General features: G+C 37.4%; 2 protein-coding genes across 20 annotated transcripts in view; one reads left to right on the top strand and one right to left on the bottom strand.

Annotated features, from left to right (window-relative positions):
- The window catches only part of LOC141391977 (calcium uptake protein 1 homolog, mitochondrial-like), a 30,187-nt gene extending 24,036 nt beyond the window's left edge, over window positions 1-6,151 (top strand). For all 5 annotated transcript variants that reach the window (XM_073964790.1, XM_073964789.1, XM_073964787.1 and 2 more), the window contains 3 exons: window positions 728-888; window positions 5,100-5,559; window positions 5,628-6,151. In XM_073964790.1, coding sequence (XP_073820891.1) covers window positions 728-888; window positions 5,100-5,559; window positions 5,628-5,782 — 776 coding nt within the window. In that variant the 3' untranslated portion in view covers window positions 5,783-6,151. The remainder of the gene's footprint in view (window positions 1-727; window positions 889-5,099; window positions 5,560-5,627) is intronic.
- Window positions 6,152-15,982: 9,831 nt separating this feature from the next.
- vri (nuclear factor interleukin-3-regulated vrille) overlaps window positions 15,983-21,825 on the bottom strand; it is a 177,542-nt gene continuing 171,699 nt past the window's right edge. For all 15 annotated transcript variants that reach the window (XM_073964783.1, XM_073964780.1, XM_073964769.1 and 12 more), the window contains 2 exons: window positions 18,138-18,449; window positions 15,983-18,067 (listed from right to left, as the gene is read on the bottom strand). In XM_073964783.1, the coding sequence (XP_073820884.1) occupies window positions 16,248-18,067; window positions 18,138-18,449 (2,132 nt within the window). In that variant the 3' untranslated portion in view covers window positions 15,983-16,247. The remainder of the gene's footprint in view (window positions 18,068-18,137; window positions 18,450-21,825) is intronic.

Genomic DNA, 21,825 nt, shown 5'->3' with positions numbered 1-21,825 from the left:
TTTGCAAAATAAGCTTAACTGGACCAAAAGACACATTTTTGGACCTTTGCGGGACTGTAAAGGACAAGAAAAAACTGTCCCTTTTATAGAATAAAATCCGAAAATTCTAATTTGTTATAAAGGGAAAACATTATTTTATTGAACATTTTGTCTACTAGGGCGAAGATCATTTTAATATTTATTTAGCTTAATAAATGCAAGCGAAAAAGAAAAACCGAAGATTCGAACCCACACAACCGCCGTTATGCGCTGTATGTAGCAGCTCATCAGACATATCCGCTGTGGAGTGGCTTCTCTGTCATCGAACTTTTCATTTCTCGCATGCAATGTGCTCTTTACTGTGATGAGCTTTTTTCTCATTCAAACATTTGTCGCTTCCACGACAAACGCTTTTTAACGCAACCTTCGGAAGTTACAAGTTTGGCTGTGATAACACTTTTTGTTTAGTTGTTGTCAAATTTGAACATTTTCGGGAAGGTCTTCGCTCAGTGAGTGACGTTCAAAAAATATGAAAACGATCCGAGAACCGGTAGACGGTTTGGGTAGCTCTTCTAACGTTATATCTTAAATTTGTGGTCTAAAACCAAAATTTCAATGAGGCCCATATTGGACCGTTTCATGGTGTATACACCCTCTTTAACCATAAACCTGTCTCTATTGAGTATTCCATATATTAATTTTATTCATTATCATCCCTCGACTAATTTTTGAAAATTTTTTATTGCAGCATCTCGCCGTCATTTTGAAATTGCCTTTCAAATGTTCGATTTGAATGGTGATGGCGATGTTGATTGTGAGGAATTCGAAATGGTGGCAACTCTGGTGCGTCAACAAACTAGCATTGGTAGTCGTCATCGTGATCATGCCAACACAGGCAATACATTCAAGGTAAGCTATTTTCTATAATTGAATTTGCTTTTAGCCCAAGCTGCTGCTAAAATATATTCCATATAAATGTATACAATGTACAATAATATATCTATTGTGTATAATGCTATAATATCGAACAAAATCTCCTTAACGCAAGAGAAACCATCCTAATTGTATATTTAATTGTTTACTGTCTTCTAATTTTACTCTCTAAATTCTTTTGTAAAATAATCTCTATATTAAAAAAAAATACCAAATTGCAAAAAAAAAGTCTAAGGTACTTGATGACTAAAAACCTTTGGTTTTTCCAATAATTTTCCTATTTTTAAATTATTTTCAATCTAATTTCTAATTTTTAGAAGAACAAACAAACACGCTAATCCTGATCCCTATCACAATTCCTAACAAAATAAACTTTCTTTGTGCATGTCCCGGTAGATAGTAATCCTTCTGCTACACTTTTTCTCCTTTTAACAAAATCTAATTATTTTAAATTAAAGGGCAATTTACAGCAAAGCATTTATAACATTGAGACACTTATTTATATTTTTTCATAATATAACTATTATCGTCCGTTAAATCATGACCAACTGTATATATTGTGTCATTGGATTGGGGTTGTATTCGTATTTATTTTTATGCTGAAACATAATTGTTATCATAAAGGTCATTAAAACTTTTCTTTTTTTAGAGACATTCTTTAATTTAAAGACATTTTTTTTGACATATTTTCATCCACAAGAAAAAATAGTCTCGATATGAACGAAAAAGTACAATTCTTGGGATACTGGTGAAGGAAACTCGTTATCATAGAAAATGTGTTGCATAAAAATTCCCTGTAATTAATAATGAAACAAGCAAAGATATCCCGCTTTCTTCTCAAATCAGCAAGTTCTTCCAGCTTTAGTAAAAAAAAATCGTAAAAACCTATAGTCACACATTCGGTCTTTACATAAGTTCCGTATATTACAGTTGCCTTGGCGTAGAGCAGTGGTACCCACGTTAATACCATCAAAACAATACTACGTGGAGTGGAAAACACATCAACCAGAAGACGGTTATTGTTTTTTTTACGTATAGTGCGTAGTTTGCAAAAACCCACACGGGTAATACTATATTTGCAAAAAAGTACACCGCTGTAGTGGGATTCTCTAACTCATTTTTTAAGTTACCGACAAAAATCGTTAACTTTAAAACGCAAAATTATGAATGAAACGTTCAAATAAAAGTTGACAACACTGTTGCTCAATCCCACGGCAGCGGGTTCTTTCGTACAGGATTGTTCCGGCCAGCGGCTGCCACCTCAGTGTACATATGTTTGTATTTGTTTCGTTTTTCTGTATTGGGAGCAGCATATCCCGGAATGCCTGCTCCGAATTATTTTGGTCCGTGCCGGGATGGAGGAAAACTCAGGACCAACATATTTGTGTTCAGTTTGTCACATTCACCCTTCGGTGAGATGCAACAGATGTCAGGAGTGGGTGCATCTAAGTGGTTGCTCTGGACTGGTCCACGTAAGGGACTATGTTGCTGCATGCTGTGTGAATACAGTCCCCAGAGAGTCGTCATCGGATTACGAAAGTCCTTCGTCGTCTGATTATGAGACTCCCCCGCAGTCCCCTCGACAACAACCGCACATGCAGCCTTTAACACCAGCCGTTGTTCCCGGAAAATGCATCCTTTTTGCAATTTAATTGCAATGGACTCCGATGTAAGATCGAGGAAATAGTAGATTTCATGAGTCGGAGGAATATCAAGGTCGCTGCGGCGCAAGACACCAAGCTCAACAACAACTGTAGCTTACAACGTTGCAATGGTTACAACGTGCTAAGGAGGGATCGCACCAGAAATGGAGGTAGGGGATTAGCTTTCCTATTGCACCAGTCTGTCCAATACATATCGCTATCTCGCTTGATCTTGTCTCTAATGGCCCGAACATGGAATGTATGGGGGTAGCAGTCACGTGTGGAACCGCCGAGGAATAGCTGTATCTCAGATTACGTGCCTAACATTAGCCCGCTTTTGGATGGTCATAATTGTCTGGCCTTGGGGGACTTTAATGCGCATCATGAGATGTGGCATTCGGCCCTCGGAAACGACCAGAGAGGTACAGCGCTGGCTGAGCAGATTGGCAGCTCTACGTTGTGCACGGTCAATGAGGACGCCCCTACCAGAATTAGAGGAGAGTGTCACAGTGTCACATAACCATCGTGTCACCTGGTCTGACAAATGACGTTACCTGGCAACCCGTCATTTCCCTTGGATCAGACCATCTCTCCATAATTGTCTCCATTAGCAGACCACTCGATTTCATTACCTCTGAACGCCGCACATTCGTCAATCATAAGAAAGCTGATTGACCGTATTTCAGAGAGTTCACCAATCACCGCTTCAGAGAACTGCCCAATCCTTCTGATGTTCGGGTAGAGGAAAGGACGTTCCGAGACATCATCACTGCTACAGCCGCTCGCCATATCCCTGCTGGTCGAATACCCAAAGTAAGACCAAACTTCCCAGCAGAGGCGACGGGATTAGCAAATGAGCGTGATGAGCTTCGTCGAGCCAACCCCAATGACCCTAGAATCAGGGAGCTGACACTGGAAGTTAACAAGCTGGTCGGCGAACATAAGCGGAACAAGTGGTTAAATCATCTGAAGAGTTGCAACATTAGAACCGATATAGGTGAATAGTGGGCAACGGTTAAGTCACTCTCGAACCCTGGAAGAAGGGACGATAGGACCTCAGTCACGTTTGGCGACGTTACGTTGACTGACCCGAAGAGGTGCGCAAGTAATTTCAATCGACAGTTTGTCGAGCACCCCGAGAGTGACAAGGGCGAAGAGAAGAGTATTACGTCGCATCAGATCTCTTCCTACCGAGGAGGAACCACAATGGATGATGTTGCCAATGCCATCAGGAACGCTAAATCATCCAAAGCGTTGGGCCCTGATGGAATCTCCATAATAATGCTGAAGCAGCTGGATGAGCCGGGAGTGGAGTATGTCACTAAAGTTCTCAACTTATCGCTATCCACCCTCATCGTTCCCGAAGTCTGGAAAATGGGCATGGTGGTCCCACTACGGAAGCCCGGCAAGGATGCGAGCAAAAGTGAATCATACAGGCCGATTACGCTGTTGCCGCCCGTAGTAAAGACCCTTGAGGCCTTAGTCCTCCCCAGTATCAGAAATAGCTAGTTTCTTGCCGATCACCCGTAAGCAGCACAGTACGACAACTGCGCTGCACGTCATTACCATACATATTTGTCAAGGACTCAACCAGAGAAGGCCGTGCGATAGAACGGTGATGGTGGCGCTTGACTTATCAAAGGCATTTGATACAGTCAGGCACTCCACGCTGATTAAGCACATAGAGCGGACAACCCTCCGGCCAAGCTTGAAACGTTGGATAGTCAATCATATGTGTGGACGCCAGTCGTACTGGAATTCAGAAACAAGAAGTCCAAACCCCGTAGAGTGAAACAGGGAGTTCCCCAAGGTGGGGTGATATCTCCGGAACTGTTTAACCTCTACCTCTCCTGTATTCCGCAGCGTCAGCTGCCACTAGAGTAGTTTTGGCTCAACTACGATCGGGATATTGCACTCGCCTAAATTCATATTGGGCGGAAATCGAGCGCGCCGTGTAAGATATCTGCCCAGTATGTGGTATTGGCCCGCACGATACAAAACACCTTTTCAACTGCCCAGCCAAACCTACTCATCTAACTCCAGTGGATCTGTGGTTACATCCCATCGAAGCAGCCACTTTCCTGGAACTGGAGATAGACCCAGAGCCAGATTGAACAGAAGAACGAACATACAAACATAATAATAAACACTGTTACAACAACAACACTGTTGCTATCGGTAAAACTTTACGACCACTTTTTATTGGTAGTTAACTTACGGAATAATATGTTTAATTACCGAAATTAAAAGCATTATAATTTTAACGAATTTTGTAGGTAACTCCAAAAATATGTTAGAGAATCGCACTACTGGTGTAGGGTTATAATTTTTGATCGGCTACGTCGATTAAATCATTTCTTTGCACGCTTCTTTATCATTTTGCATCCTTTTTCTTTCTTAAATGCTTTGTAAACATTCATTTGTGGTTAAATGTGTATTTCTGTGTGTGTGATGCTTTTAAATGTTAAGTGGAATGGTGCTGGTATTTGAAAACATAACAATAATAATATTTTCTTTCAAACAAAATTGCTATCACCCAAAAAGGGTGTCAACTCCGCCCTGACGACATTCTTCTTTGGACCCAATTTGGATCAAAAATTGACAATACAAAAATTTTTGGATTTCCAACATCAATTGCAACGGGAAATTCTTTCATTGGAATTTGAGCGTAAACATCCCGATGACAGTGGTCGTATAACCGAGGCAGATTTTGGTGAACTTCTATTAGCCTATGCAGGATATCCCCTGAAGAAGAAACAAAAGAAATTGAAACGTGTCAAGAGACGTTTCCGTGATCACAGTATTGGTATTTCGAAAAAAGATTATTTGGATTTCTTCCATTTCCTCAATAACATCAATGATGTGGATACGGCCCTGACTTTCTATCACATTGCTGGAGCCTCCATAGATCAGGCCACACTTAAACATGTGGCCAAAACAGTGGCAATGGTAGAGTTGTCTGATCATGTAATTGATGTGGTCTTTACCATTTTTGATGATAACAGTGAGTATTGAAATGTAATTGAAAATATACCAATAGTAACTCTTTGTCTTTATCTCTTTTCTTTCTAGATGACAACCAGCTCAGTAATCGCGAATTTATTTCTGTTATGAAAAATCGTGTTCAACGTGGTTTGGAAAAACCCAAAGACACAGGATTCATTAAACTAATGCGTTCTATGTTAAAATGTGCCAAGGAGACCAAACCAGTGTTACTGGACCTATAAAAACTCTGCCAGGGCGCGATCGTCTTTGCCATAATTGTTAACCCATCTACCTATTTATTCTTGATGTCTATTTCTTAAGGACTTTAAAGTTTTTTGTACTACTTAACAAACATCTTTATATTCGAAACTAATCCCCTAACAAACAATGCAATTTTATCCTTTATCGCTTTGTTGCAATATAAATATTAACAAAATTAATATAACGCTTTAAATGTTATTCGAATCGATTGCCTTCACTCTTTTTAACCTTACTTCTAAGATAACCTAATAGATCAATTTGTTTTGTTTCCCCCATTACTATTGTTTACATAAAACAATTGTTTAAAATAATAAAATAAAATTATTATTTACATATTTCCAAAGAAAAAAATATGAATTATTTTTTAAACGTTTTTAATTACGGAAAAAAAGTGAATGTTTTTAAACTTTTTTGGAGGAAAGTGAATCAAAAATATGAATTAAAGATGCAATATCGGTCCATTCCCTCGGCTACCTCCCCCAATTTAGGAACAATTTTTGGAAACTTATACTAACATTATTGCTTATATGTATGTGTGAAGTAATAGGCAACTTTTTGCATTAGTCTTTGATTCCATTCGAAATAAAATCAGTTTTTGATCAGATACAAACCATGCTGTGGTATTACATTTTTAATAAAAATAAACTCCTGATTCCAGTCATCTACCTATCTTTGATATGATATCAGTGCATAACCACAAACGTTGATAGGAGAACTCAACAGAGATGACTTTTCCAGTATGCTTTTATAGACTTTCCTTTTGCTGACTATTATATTTTATATTGCAGCCCTTTTCGTTCTAAAAACCACATTTTATTATAATTACAAATGATAATCGTGGCCATACTATATACCAAAATAAATCTTATTATGTATATAAAAGAGCTTAGTGATAAGTGAGTGAGTGACTGACTGACAGCTCATCGCCCAGGCGTAACGGCTGAAGTTAGAAGCTTGAAATTTTGAGTTTGGGTTGCTGTTGTTTTGTAAGTGTGAGATAAGGCTGGGTTTTTGGAAAGTACTAAATGAAATAAATAACTAAATAAATAAATAACTATGGTACCCTTTGTATTAGGCAAACGGGAAGAGCTAGAATTATTGAATTTAGAATGTGGGTCACAAATGGAGAGTTAGGGAGAGTTAGAAAGATGTACCAAAGGGTTTTTTGGAAATTCGAACAACAAGTGTACGAAAAATACTAAAAGTTACTAAAATTGGTACCAATTGTATATATATTTTGAGCGGATACAGCTAGAATCTTGAAATTTGTTGGGAAGTGGTGTTGGTATAATGAAATGGTTTTGGAAGTTCGTACTTATGTGAACGAAAAGTACAAAATGGTACTAAATTTACAAGTTGGATTTGGATGAACGGATAGATCTGGAAACCTGAAGATGACAGTTGGATTGTAGGATTGAGGTAGTTTTGAAAATTCGTACTTATGGGAACGAAAATTACTAAATGGTACTAAACTTGGTACAAATTGGATTTGGGTGAACGGATAGATCTGCAATCCTTACAATACAATTACAATTTGGGTTTGGGTGAACGGATAGAGCTGGAATCCTGAAATTAGAAATTAAAATTATTGTTGGGCTGTAGGATTAAGAAAGTTTTAAAAATTTGTACTTATGGGTAGCAAAAGCACTGAATGGTACTAAATTTGGTACAGTTAAATAATAGTAAGTACTAAGGATTGACGAAGTTTTGGAAATCCATACGTATGGTACGAAAAGTACTAAATTTGTACAATTTGGATTTGGGTGAAGGGATAGAGCTGAAATCCTGAAATTAGGAATTAAAATTACTGTTGCACTGTAGGATTAAGAAAGTTTTGAAAATCCGTATTTATGAGCACGAAACGTATTGAATAGTACTATATTTGGTACAATTTGGATTTGGGTGAACGGATAGAGCTGGAACCCTGAAATTAGGAATTAAAATTACTGTTGGAGGTCAGGATTGACGAAGTTTTGGAAATTCATACTTATGGTCGAAAAGTTCTAAATTTGGTACTATTTGGATTTCGGTGAATGAAATTAGGAATTAAATGAAGTCGTGAAAAAGGCACTCCGTTCGTTACATTTTATTAGCAGTTGTTAGAGATTCCTACAAGTATATAAGTCAGTTTGTACATCACTACAACTCGTCCAAAAACAGAAAAAATCATTTCCAAAAATTTGTTATAAAAGCTCCATTCTCTTACCACTTTTTACTCGAAAAGTGTTCCTTTACTTGATGTAAGCATACAATTGTTATGAGAGCAGTTCACAACTTTTGCTAATTTTGCCACTTTTACCATTTTAAAAGTAAAGGAACAGACCAAAAGTAAAATAATTTGTGAACTTTTGCGGTAACTCATGAGAAGAAAATTTCCTAATGGAGTGCTGCTGGAGTACATGTCGAAATCTTAAATGGTGATGGGACGACAATATAAAAACCCCTTTAGCAGATGAAACATGAACAGTTCAGCTTGGATTAAATGGAGAGCGGATGAAACAAACTCAGTAGCGATTGAATTTAATGAAGCAATTTCATAATTTGTTTTACTGTACTAAAATTATTACGAGGGTCACTAAAAAACCTTCTGGCCTAGGCAACACGCAGTGTCGCCAGGTGTCATTTGAATTTTTTTTTTTTTTTTTTTGAAAATTTGACAGTTTTTAGTCTAAGCGTACTCAGGACAGTTTTACATATGACGATGTGTTGTGTTGTTTACGGTGACTTGAAACAATCACTTTGCATAAAAAAGTGAATTTACTGGTGAACATTTTCGTCCAATAATTTTTCACAACTTTCGACGTGGATAATCACGGCAATAGTGTATCGATCAAATTAAATCTTTGTGTGTCGATAAAGCACTATGAAAAACTGGTTTAATGAATTCAATTGTGGCCGACACTCGCCAAAAAACGAAGTCCGTGAGGGTCGTCAAGATCGCCATTTATGTACCGTGAGATAGAGGCATCCTTGGGCATTTATTCCACCAACTAACATTTCATATTGCATGAATGCTTGGCGCCGAAAATGGGGGTTTTCTCGTCGGATCCCGTGTTGGTCGGTGCAAGAAATTTCGAAAAAATACGCGGTGCTTCAAATACGGTGCTCCAAAAGGCGTTTGTACGGTGGATCCAAGTGACGAATCATGAAACTATGCGTATGAGCCAGAAAAATCGCAGCAATAGCCAGTAGATGCTGTAAAAGCGTTCAAAAACCATGTTTTGGAGGTGTCTCAATCAAGCCACTGTAAACAACCCAACACATGGTCGTATGTCAAACTGTCCTGAGTACACTTATGCTAAAAACTGTTAAACTATCAACAAAAAAATGTCAAATGACGCCTGGGTACTCTACGTTGCCTAGGCCAGAAGGTTTTTTCCTGACCCTCGTATTATTCTTGTTTTACACAAGCAATAAATTATTTTTATTTATTCTTGAATAATTTGCAATGGCTTTCATTTTATTGCATCTTTGAACTGAATAGAAACACATTCCGAGGAGTGCCTTTAAATTCAATCCAAAGCACTGCATCAAAACACGTGCTTTGGATGCAAATTGGACTGCATCCTATTCTACCCTAAAGGATTAGTTAAAATGCAATGCCAAAGGGTTAGTTAAAATTCAGTGCTAATGGAGTGCATCTTTCAGTAGTCACACTCTTGTAAAAATCATAAGTGAAAATTGATAATTTGATGCACTTCCAAATCACATACATATTATTTAACTGCATCTTTGGAGGCAAACTTTTTGCTGGTTATATAGAAATTTAGAGAACTACATCATCCTAAACGTAGTTGAGCTCAAAAATTGAGTGGCAACTGACGTTTTTCAGCTGCTATAGATTGGGGATATTCTCCCTATTCACACGACACGGTGCTCTTGAAACAATTTTAAATGGAAGGTGCTTACACCTGGGAAGTTTTTGCGGATTCTGAAACTACAATGTTTATAGCTGAGAAAAATCAAAAAACAAAAAAAAATCGCCGGAGCGCTTTTTAAATAAATCGCGATTTAAGTTGACATTTTTAGGGGTTGTTTAGGTTTCTACGATTTTTCTTAGAAACCGCAAGTCCTATTAAAATGGGATTAACAAAATGTTGTAGCTATGAAAATTCTCTACAAGATTGACCTTTATGGTGTTCTCGTCGGGTTTACCGGTTTTGAGATGTAGAGGTTCAAATTGGGACAATTCAAATTCAATTAAATTCTATATCGCCCCCTTATAAAACAATGTCATGACTGCAAATTCCCAACTTAAACTTATATATCTAAAAAAATTACAACTTAGGGTAAGTTACTTAAGCCAGTCTTGTAGAGAATTTTCACAGCTTTAAGATTTTCTGAGGTTCCATATCGATAAGTCTAACCGTATTCAAGCAAAATCGCGAAACCCTAACAAAAAAAAAAACCTAAAAATGTAAACTGAGCTTCTTTATCTCAAAACTGGTACAGGCTGGGAACAAATGATAAACGTCTCTCCTCTAGAGAATTTTCACAGCTACAATATTTTCTTTAGCTACATTTCGATTGGACTTGCGGTTTCCAAGCAAAATCGTGAAAACCTAAAAATGTGGATTTTGACCGCGATTTCTTTAAAAATCCCTACACAGATTTTTTCTTGTTTTTGGATTTTTCTCATCTATGAACACTGCTGTTTCAGAATTCACAAAAACTTTCCCTGTGTAAGCGGTTTTCATCAAAAGTTAGTTAAGGCGCACCCTTCATGACATTGTTTTATAAGGGGGCGATACAGTCAGTACATTGTCCCAATTTGAACTTCAATATTTGAATCTTGTAGAGAATTTTCATAGCTACAACATTTTCTTCAGTCTCATTTTGATAGGACCTGCGGTTTCTAAGCAAAATCGTGAAAACCTAAACAACCCCTAAAAATGTCAACCTGAATCGCGATTTATTTAAAACGCGCTCCGGCGATTTTTTTGTTTTTCGATTTTTCTCATCTATGAACATTGTAGTTTCAGAATCCGCAAAAACTTCCCAGGTGTAAGCACCTTCCATTTAAATTTGATTCAAGAGCACCGTGACGACAGTTGTTTATGGAATCTGCGACTGCATCTGTGTGAATGCTATCCAAAGCTGCTTGATTGTTACCCTTCCTGTCTATCCACCATACGGTGATTGGGATATCTGTCACGGTAAAACTCGAGATTGTTCATGCAGATGTTCAATATGAGGAGGCACCCTGTTGTAGTTCTCGGGGCGGAATTGTATATATTTCGGTTTCTCCTGCCGGTTAAGGAACTGATCATTGATACTCTTCTCTTCGTCTTCTCACTCCCGGGGAGTTTAACACATTGACGATAAAAATTACTTGCACACTTATTCGTATAAATCAGCATAACGTCGCGAAGCATGTGTGCGGTCTTATCTTCCTTCTTTCCAGGGTTCGAGAGTGACTTAACCGTTGCCCACAATTCACAAATTCCGACTCTAATGTTGCAACTCTTCAGATGATCTAGCCACTTGTTCCGCTTGTGCCGACCGACCAATCCATTGATTAGACCCGCGGCATCTGCTGGGGAATTTGGTGTCATGTCGGATATTCGGACAACATGTATACATATAGCGAGCGGCTGCAGCAGTGATAATGTTCCGACACCTACCACCTTTATGACGATTATTAAGCAGCTTTCGGCTTTGTAAAATGACTTTAACTAATATTCGTCCTTCAATTAAAATAAGAAAGATCCTCTCCGAACAGTTTAGTACTAAAAGAGGTTTCAGACAAGGAGGCAGCCTTTCTTGTGATCTCTTCAACATCCTGGTGGGAAAGGTTATACGAGAGGCAAACGTCAAAAGAAGTGGCACAACCGACTCCAATAGCCCCATGTTACTTGCTTATGCTGATGATAAAGACATCATGGGACGATCAGTGAAACAAGTAACTGATACCGTTTTACCTTTATGAAGGTCGAAGGAGAATCTGCTAAAGTGGGTCTGGCTGTAAACGGCGAGAAGACCAAGTTGATGGTGTCGACGCGCAATGGGTCCATTGAGCTCGGACCAACAGTGGAAGTTGACTCCTATAATTTTGAGGTAGTAAAAGACTTCGTCTAACTCGGCACCGCCGTAAACACAACAGACAACATCAGTTGTGAAATAAGAAGAATTTTATTGGCCAACATTTGTTACTTTGGCTTAAGTAAGCAGTTTAAAAACAAATCTACAAAAACAACGCTTTATAAAAACAAGTAAGAACGGCGTTAAGTTAGGCCGGGCCGAACTTGTTATACCCTCCACCACAAGTTGTATTGAAGTAAAATGGAATAATTAGATTCCTTTCGTGTATGAAGAAGACTTAATACTAAATTTCAGCAATTTCGGTAAAACAATGTGAGGCACCATTTTATGGGGGCTATTTCAAAACGTCGATCTATACCGACAAATTTCTGACGGAAAGTTTTTAGGCTCAAAGAAGACTAAATACTAAATTTCCTATATTTCGGTAAGAGAATGTGGCTAAAACTTAAAAAATACCGAAAATCAAGAAGTACGCTTCTATGGGGATATATGAAGATGTGGATAATACTCCTCTGGAATATTTTATAACTCTTGGAAGACGAAATAACTAATTTCAGCCATTTCGGCTGGATATTGACGTCACAATCTTCAGTATTACGAAAATCGGGAGGTACCGTTCTATGGGGGCTATATCGAAACATGGACCTATACCGACGAATTTTAGTCAGAAATGGGGCAATATGAAAGCGTGGACCTGTACAGACATATTTCTGGCGAACAGTTTTATATCACATTGAAGACTAAATACCAAATTCCAGCCATTTTGGCGGAATATTGAAGACACAACCTTCAAAATACGAAAAATCGGGAGGTACCTTTCCATGGGGGTTATATGAAGGCGTGTACCTATACCGACAAATTTAAAGGGGAGGTTTGAGTACCCCCAACGAAGTCTAAATACCAAATTTCAGCCATTTCGGTGGAATATTGACGCCACAACGTACAAAATACCGAAAATCGGGTGGTACCGTTCTATGGGGGGTATATAAGGCATGGACCGATACCGACAAAGTTCTGGCGGAAAGTTTTATACCACCAACGTAGACTAAGTACCAAATTTCAGTCATTTCGGTGTGATAATAAAGCTAAAAAATACGGAAAATCGGGAGGTACCGTTCTATGGGGGCTACATGAAGGTGTGGACCGATACCGACAAAATTCTGGGGGAAAGTTTTATACCCCTAAAGAAGACTACGTAGTACGTACCAAATTTCAGCCATTTTGGTAGGATAATGAAGCTAAAACCTTAAAAATACCGAAAATCGGAAGGCTCCGTTCTATGGGGGCTATATCAAAACGTGGACCGATATATCCCATTTTCAATACCAACCATCCTGCAAGTAATAAAAACTTCTTACCAAATTTTGACTTTCTATCTTTAAAATTGCGAGCTGTATCTTGATTTCAACAGACAGACGGACGGACAGACGGACATGGTCAAATCGACATAGAATTTATAGAGGCTCCGACGAATATTTCGATGTGTTACAAACGGAATGACAAATTTAATTATACCCTCCATATGGTGGAGGGTATAAAAACACTGATACTACCCGGAACCCGAAGCCTGGGTACTTGTGCAAGCAGCTAAGGCAGTGCTTGGTGTGTTTGTGAGAAAAGTCCTTCGAAAGATCTACGGGACAATTTGCGGTGACGGTGAATATGTATATAGTTATATATATAGTATAGTTAAACGTATCGAGATACAACGATTGCGTTGGCTAGGTCATGCCATAAGAATGATCGATGATGAACCCGCTAAAAAGGCGTATAAATCAAAGACTTCGATTGAGCGAACAGGTGGAAGGCGAGATCGAAGGACGCGGTCAAATGTTCTGAAATAGACCGACTAAGGAAGATGCATTTCGAGGGATTGCAACTGCAACGACTGGTATTAAGTGCTATATGTGCGGTTGCCGGGGGGACAATAGGGACTCACTGGGGGCAGTTTTTTTTCGCAGTATTCAGCAACAGAGCCCCTGTCACAATCCCTCACATGGACGAGCTCAGAGCAACCCTTGAGATGCACCCACTCCCGACATATATTGCATCTCACCGAAGTTTGAATATTAAGTTTACCACAATTTAATACCTGAAACGTTTGCGATACAGACGACTAGTGAGTTTGCATTCGATATTTGATCGAATTGGTCTGTTCCAGTACTGCAAGAATCTACAAATTTTTACTATTTTTTTGATATCATAAAGATAATATTGGTATCATAGTCAAAATTTTGTAGATTCTTGCAGGTTCTGGTTCAGTTATAAACTACCTAATAAGTGGATTAAGTTCCAACTCCGCCCTTTTCCCACCAACAAAGAAAACAATTTTGCATTTAAGATTTTTTAAAATATTTTTTAATGAAAACATTGCTGATTATATAATATAAATATAACATTTAAAACATCTTACTGTTCTTCTCCGTCTGATGAAACACATCACTACAAACTAATTTTACACAATAAGAAAATTGTTAAAATAAAAACAAGCGACATATTAAAATTGGTTTTTTATGTTTGTAAAAATATCAAGTTTTTGTGGTTGTTTTCCTTTCCTTAACATTTATAAATATTCAAGAAAACGAAAAAGAGTAGAAAAATAAAATACTTTTTCATTGTTTTCTTACTGTTTTTAGTTTTCAGTTTTGTTTTACAAAAGAAGGAATTTGGATTTTTTATGGGGAGGGAATGGGTTTGGTACCAAAGAAATTTCTAAGAATTTTCCAGGTTGCGGGGTTGTAATTTTATTTATTTTTTCTTTAATAATAATTATGCGTTCGTGTTGTTTTTTATAACATATTTATAGATTTGTTTTTATTTATTTTTTTGTATATAATAATATATACTCGCCACTAGCTCTGGTTTGTCATACTGTGGTTTTGTTTTTGTATTTACAAGTCATTGTTTTTATTTATTTTAAATATTTATAATTTTATTTACATAATGCTAAATAAGGAAACTTTTTTTCTTAAAACCTAAAAGATTTTTTCTCTTATCAAACTAAAAATTACAAAAATATTGTTGTTGTTTTATAAATATAAAACATATTATCTATCATTCTATAAGGATTACCATCAAGAAAAAAGTATTGAGATAAGTAAAGTTGTATTCTTTTGTTTGTTAAATATTGAATAATTGTAAATATTAATAGGAAAAGAAATTCCATGAAATTAATAGAAACAACAAATATTATTTTTTTTATTTCATAATTATCTCTTTTGAAAGAGAAATAACCACAAAATGCCAGTGTTTACAATTGAATGCAATAATTATTATTTATTTTAATTTATAACTACACTGTACTTCAAAACCAACAAATAAACTTGCAGACTGTAACCCCAAAAAGTGAGGTTATAAGAAAAAAATATAACAGAATCTATGTCAGAGGTTTCTTGATTTTATTATTTTTATCTCAAGTTCAGAATTTTAAACAAAATGTCAATCCTTTATTTTTATTAAATTAATTTTTTTTTACACAGCTGTATCATTTCTCAAAGGTGCAGCAGCACAGTGTTCGTTTTTGTTTAACGGCAAAAAATAAACAATACATTTATCTCATTTTATTTTTCTTCGTCTTCATGGTTCAGAGAGTATCAAACCCCTTATTAATTAATAATAAGAAAAACTAATTATAATTAATTTCTAGTTTTTGTTTGCATATATATTTCCATATGGATTCACACAAAAGAAGGGAATGTACCATTTATTTCGTTGAATGGAATTCCCAAATATAAATTACAAATAAAAAATTCAATTCAATTTTACAACAACATTTAGGCTCTCTAATAATAGTTGTAATAATAATAGTAAGTATGTAATAATAATAATAATAATTGTGTGTAATGAAATGTTGTCAATTAATACCATTGTTTGTTTGATTTGTATGTGTGTTTGTTTGAAATGATGTACAAAGTTTGAAATCAAGTTTTTTTTTTTTTTTTTTGTTTTTCGTTAGTAAACATTGAGATCAGGAGTTGACACCTCGAAAGGGCCCTCCATCAAAGTTATAACATAAATCAAATACATTTATGTTCATTTGTTAACAAAACTAAAAAAGCGTATAACAAAATAGAAAAAAGTTCAGTTTTCCAGTTGTACAATTCTTCAACTTCAAGCATCGTCATCCATTGCAATATCTATTTTTTTAGATTTTTTATTTCAAAAAGTTTATTTTTTGTCTAATTTGTATTCCTATCATTTCTAATTATTGTCTATCCTCTCTCTCCTTGTATTTTAAATCAAATAAATAAATTTTGCAAGAATTTCTTCAAAAAAAGTGGCCGGCCCATTACTGCAGGCTTAAATTTCATTTTTCAATGTGAAAATTTCAACATAACCTCAACAAAACACTCGTTCATTCTCTCGGTCTCTCTCTCTCAGTGTCTTTCTCTTGCTTTCAATGATTTATGTACAACATTTCGAACGGCTATATAAATCATTTTTAATGGTGGCCACCTCCGATTCTAAGCGGGCCAATTTAGATTTAAGTATGTGCTCTCTCTCCGAGGGTGTAACCGTAACAACAGCTGTGGCTGTACAGGTGGTATCCTTTCTTTGGAATTGGGCGGTCCACTCTGGGCTGGGTATGGAGATACCCGAATCACGTTCATCACTTGAATTATCACCCGAATTATCAGCCCAGGCTGGTGGTGATGCCCGATTGCTAATTGGCTCCTGTTTAATGTGCTGCAGAGCCAACAATGCTGTAGCGGCGGCATCCTTATCACCCAAATGAGATTTGTGTCTTAGCTTCAGAGGCAAGCAATTATTGGAGTCATTACTGTGAGGACTTGTTGTGGTACTGGCGAGGTGGTGTTCATTAGTCTCTTCGGGCATTTCATTGTCGGCTTCGTGATCATCATCACCCGATACGGCTCCCGACGAAGAGGCCGACGACATTGATGATGACAAACGTGATGAGCTGGGGGTAGTGGATGACAGCATGTGTTCGTAGGCTGTGGGGGTACTGGCTCGGCGTGACAAATTCAACACACTGGCTGTTTCTCGGGGCGATGATGAGCTAACCGAGTCACCAGCACTGGAACTTACAATAGGACCCTCCATCATTGTGGCCGGCAAGTAGCTGTGCTCTTCCTTGGTGAATTTTGTGTACAAGGGGTTGTTGTGGACATGTTGGGCGGCGGCTCCGGCATACAGGGCTGCGGCAGCAGCTCCCTGAGGATTGGCATACAAACCGCTCACAGTGGACGGCAAATCAGCGGCAGCAACAGCGGCATTACTTGCAACTGCTGCCGCTGCAACAACCTTGCGTATATTCTCAAAGTCACAGCCCCTATTCAAGGCTTGAAGGACGTGTAAATTCTGTATGTTTGTGGTGGGCGGTTGTGTTGCGACGATGTTGGTGGTGGTGGTGGCGGCAGCAGCTACCACTGAATGATGTTGGTGGGGAGGTGTATTGGACGTTAGGCTTTCGTTTAAGTTGGCGGGAACATAAACAGCTTGAGCTGCTGATGCCGGCACATATAATGCCTGGGTGGCTTGTATGCTGGGCTGATGACCGGCGGCTGCAGTATTAATGGTGGTGGGTAGGTGGTGTAGAGGTGAAACTCCATTTGCGCTAACCGCTGTCACAATACCATTTGCTTTAATGACACTTTGGGCGGCCAATTTTTCATTATTGGAGGAACTGAGGGCATCAACTGAGGACACTGAAGATTTTTGAGCTTGCATATTGCTACCACCGTTTGCACTGTAATGTAGACCATTGCTAGCGCCATTGCTGCTGTTGAAGTTTGTAGCGGGTGTTGACAATTTGGAGCGTTTTGTTGTACTCAAAACCTGTTCACTGGTGGGCAAGGAAGCCAAAATCTGTTCCACACTCACAAGATTTTCACCGGAAATATTAAATTTGTCCTTAATAGCATCCAATTGGGCTTTTAAAACGTGGTTCTCTTTTGTCAATTCGACGACACGTTGTTCCAACACCATGTCATTGTAGCGCCTCTTTTCACGGCTACGTTTGGCCGCCTCATTGTTGCGTCTACGACGATCCCAATAGCTGTCATCTTTTTTGCAGTCGGGTGTAAATTCTCGCTGTTTGCGTTGTGAAAATAACTCCTTGGCAGCATTGACCTGTTGTTTGGTCATGCCGGTGAAATCGGGATTATAGTTCATGAAATTGTTATGTTGCATATCGGACATGCTGTGGCCGGAATCACTTGATTGGGGACTAACCGGACCATTGTACATGGATAGGCTGTGGACTGCAAAAAGAAAAAGAGGAGGAAATTATTTCAAAGGTCCAAAGGAACTGGGTAAAAGCGTTGGACTTACCATTTGTGGCCTCATTGGAGCTGCCATTCATAGAGAGTGTTGGCGACATGGTGGACATACGCACCATGGCTGCAGCGGTGGCTTGTGTTACCAGACCCTGATTTGAGTTGCTGTGATGATATTTGTTGGAGTTATTTGTCAAACTGTTGGCTTGCAATACTTCGGGCATATTTGCGGCGGCTGTTAAAAGCAGATGTTGTTGTTGCTGCTGCTGGTGTAACTGTAACAATTCCGTTGTGGGAGTTACACTTAAACGATTCTTAAAATCTTGGGCCTTAATCAAATGGTTGGGTGCTGATGATGATATCAGAGCTAAAATGAAAATAAAAAGAAATAAGGGAGATTATTATTGTTGTTTTTTTTTTCAAAAATAAAAGAAGATTGTGGTAATTTAATTCTTCCTGCTATTAGTAATTCTAGAAATTACAGGTCATTTACATTCGCCTTTTTTGCATTTCTATAACCACAATAGTCGCCACAACACAACTCTATAATTATGCCGATTATTCTTGGTAATGGGCTTAACAATTTTGATGCGTAAACGTTACACCACTACTGTGGGGTAGTGGTTTTGGCTTGCGTATACTTTATAATAGCATGTATACGCTCCAGATTATAGTTATAACTTATAAGGAAATGGTTAATATGAGATTGTTGCTGATTCGAAGAAAATTCAGTTTATTTTCACAGTAAGAAATGTGAATGGACGTGAACAGGCTCCTTCATTAACGGTTTCATGAGATTTCATATTACAAAGAATCCTAGCAGTCCATTATTAAATGTTTTTTTTTTCTAAAAATTCCGAAAATACCAAAATTCTAAATTCATAGCAACAATATTTTTTAAATATTAAACTTGTTTGCCAATAAAAACAATTATAGCTTTGGAAGCAAAAATATGACCATTAAAAATCGTATTAGGCACTCTAAGTGTATTGAACTGCGAAATGAGTTAAACAACGTAAATTAAATGCATATAAAAAATATTCCAGGTAAACACCATGGTGAATGATGCAATCAGGGTTGATGTTCAATTTATTTAAAAACAAACCATGTGAAACAAGTCACATTTAAAATAGTAATTTGGTAATCTTCTCAGATATTTGAATCATTATTCGCTTAATTTATGACTGTATTTTAAAACAAAAATGATTCAAATTTAATTGAATTATTAATAATTTAATTTTTTACTGCGCTGATGGCCAAATTTAATAGAAAAAAAAAATAAAATTTGTAATAAGAATGTTTTTCAAAATATTCTTCGCTGTCCCTGGTTTTATGAGAAATCTCTTAGTGAATGTCATATTGTTTGACAATTAACAGTTCCCATCCCTGTGCTGAAGTAAATTGATTGATTTGTTTACGCTTTTTTTGCAAGTGACTAACTATTCTCCCTTATTCTCTTTAGGAGAACATTACTTGTGTGTGCTCTTTTACAAAACAAATGCCATTACCAATTAATCTCTTGTGCGCTCTTTCTCTCTCTTTATTTGAATAAACCATTTATTCCCACAGTGGGGTAGAGGCAAACAAATTCAAAATTTTCATTTTAGAATTAATATTGTATACAAAATGAAATAATTTGAATAAAATAAATACAAAATTGTAATTTTTTATCTTCAGGGTCATATCCTCGACGCAATAAGAAGTTGTTACAACATAAACAGGTCAACGTCACGGTAACTGTCAAAATGAATTATTGTGACTGAAATCACATACAAAAGGTAAACAATAATAGCAAATGAAAAGTAAACAAATGTTGACGTTTGGTTTGAATTTGAGCATTTGATGGGACAAATATGTGCTATATGAGAATGGTACTTTAAGGTGGGTTAGATTACTGTTCATGTCATCAGATGTCGAACCAACCAACTTTCTTAAACTGCAGTCACTACAAGACATATCTTTGAATACATTTTCTTTCGGGAGGTACCGTTATATGAAAGCTATACCAAACAAGTAAAAAAGTATCAGTCAGCTTTGCTGACAGACATATACCCTCAGCCTGTGTACTGAAAAAAATTTTTCCCAAAAAACGTATGTATTTAGGGGGTTTAAAAATTTTGGGCGTTTGAACTGACAAAAATGTTGATTAGGATTAAATATCAAAAGTTTTGCGGAGGAGATACTTAAAGGAATGAATCGACATTGATCATTATGGAAGTGGATCTCCAGCCACTAAATATGGTGCCATAGGGGGTTTTTACACCCTTCGGGCTGTTTGCTCAAAAAGTGTGGACTTGCCCCTGAAAAAAATTTTACAATCGTAATTGAGGCAGCGAATGCAAGTTGCTTCAACAAGAATCAAAGTGATTCGATTGTAGGTCTTAAAGTGAACTTATCCGAAATTTTGTGTGGGAGGTACCGGATGGAGTGGACAAATATAGTCCATATTTGAACCTGATCTATATCTGGTAGATATATTAGGATGTGTATAGTATGGACCAATTCGGCCACTCCCTTCAATAGTTACCGTACGAACAATTTTTCCGAACATTTTTGAACTTTTGTGCGGGAGGTACCTGAAGGAGTGGACCGATATGGCTTATCTTCGAACTTCAACTATGTTTGGACAAAATATTACTAAGGCCAAATTTTGGACCGAATCGGCAGACCCGTTCGAGAGTTATCTTGCGCTACAACCACCTCACACGGTGTCATAGGGTTTTTTTGCACCTTTGGGGCTATTTGCTCAGGAAGTGTGGACTTGCCCCTGATGAAACTTGTACCGTCGTATGGGGGGCAGTGAATACAAGTCGCTAAAACAAAAAATCAAAGCGATTCGAGTGCATGCACTAAACTGAACTGATCCCAAATTTTGTGTGGGAGGTACCCGAAGGAGTGGACCGATTGAGACCATATTGGAAACTCATCTAGGTCTGGTAGACATTTCACGATTAGCAAAGTATGGACCAAATCGGTTACTCCCTTCAAGAGTTATCATACGTACAAATTTTCCGAACATTTTCGAACTTTTGTGGGGGAGGTACAGGAAGGAGTGGACCGATATAACACATCTTCGAACTTAAACTAAGTTTGGACAAAATATTACGAAAGCCAAATTTTGGATGGAATCGATTGATCCGTTCGAGAGTTATCGTGCGCTCCAGCCAGCCAGACAGATAGATAGACGGACGGACATTGCTCAATCGACTCCAAATTGTCTGAAACACATTTTGTCCAAACATACTTGGGGTCTAAAACCATTATTTCGATGAGGCACATTTTGCCCGTATGAAAGTGTATATACCCTCGTTAGCATAAATGCTGAGGGTATAAACATGGATCTATGTTGACAATTTTTGGTGGAGATGTTTTGTGACCACTCCGTAGCTAAAATCCTCAAAATACCGAAAATCGGGGGTACTATGGGGTTTATAACGAAATATGACCCATGTTGACAATTTTCGTTGAAGATGTTTTTTGACCACTGTGAACCGTAAATGTTAAATTTAAGGTTGTTCGGTCAAAAAATGTAGCTAAAACCCTCAAAATACCTATTTTCGATATTTTGAGGTCTTTAGCTAAATTTTTTAGGTACCGTTATATTTTTGGTGGAGATGTTTTGTAACCACTGAGAACCTCAAATGTTAAATGTCAGGTAGTTCGGTCAAAAAATTTAGCTAACGTCCTTAAAATACGAAAATCGGTAGGTACCATTATATGTAGCTATACCGAGACATGGACCT

Source organism: Musca autumnalis, unplaced genomic scaffold (genome assembly GCF_047663935.1).
Source record: "Musca autumnalis isolate F117 unplaced genomic scaffold, ASM4766393v1 scaffold_2, whole genome shotgun sequence".
Taxonomy (NCBI): Eukaryota; Metazoa; Arthropoda; class Insecta; order Diptera; family Muscidae; genus Musca; species Musca autumnalis.
This window is presented reverse-complemented; position numbering and strand designations above follow the sequence as displayed.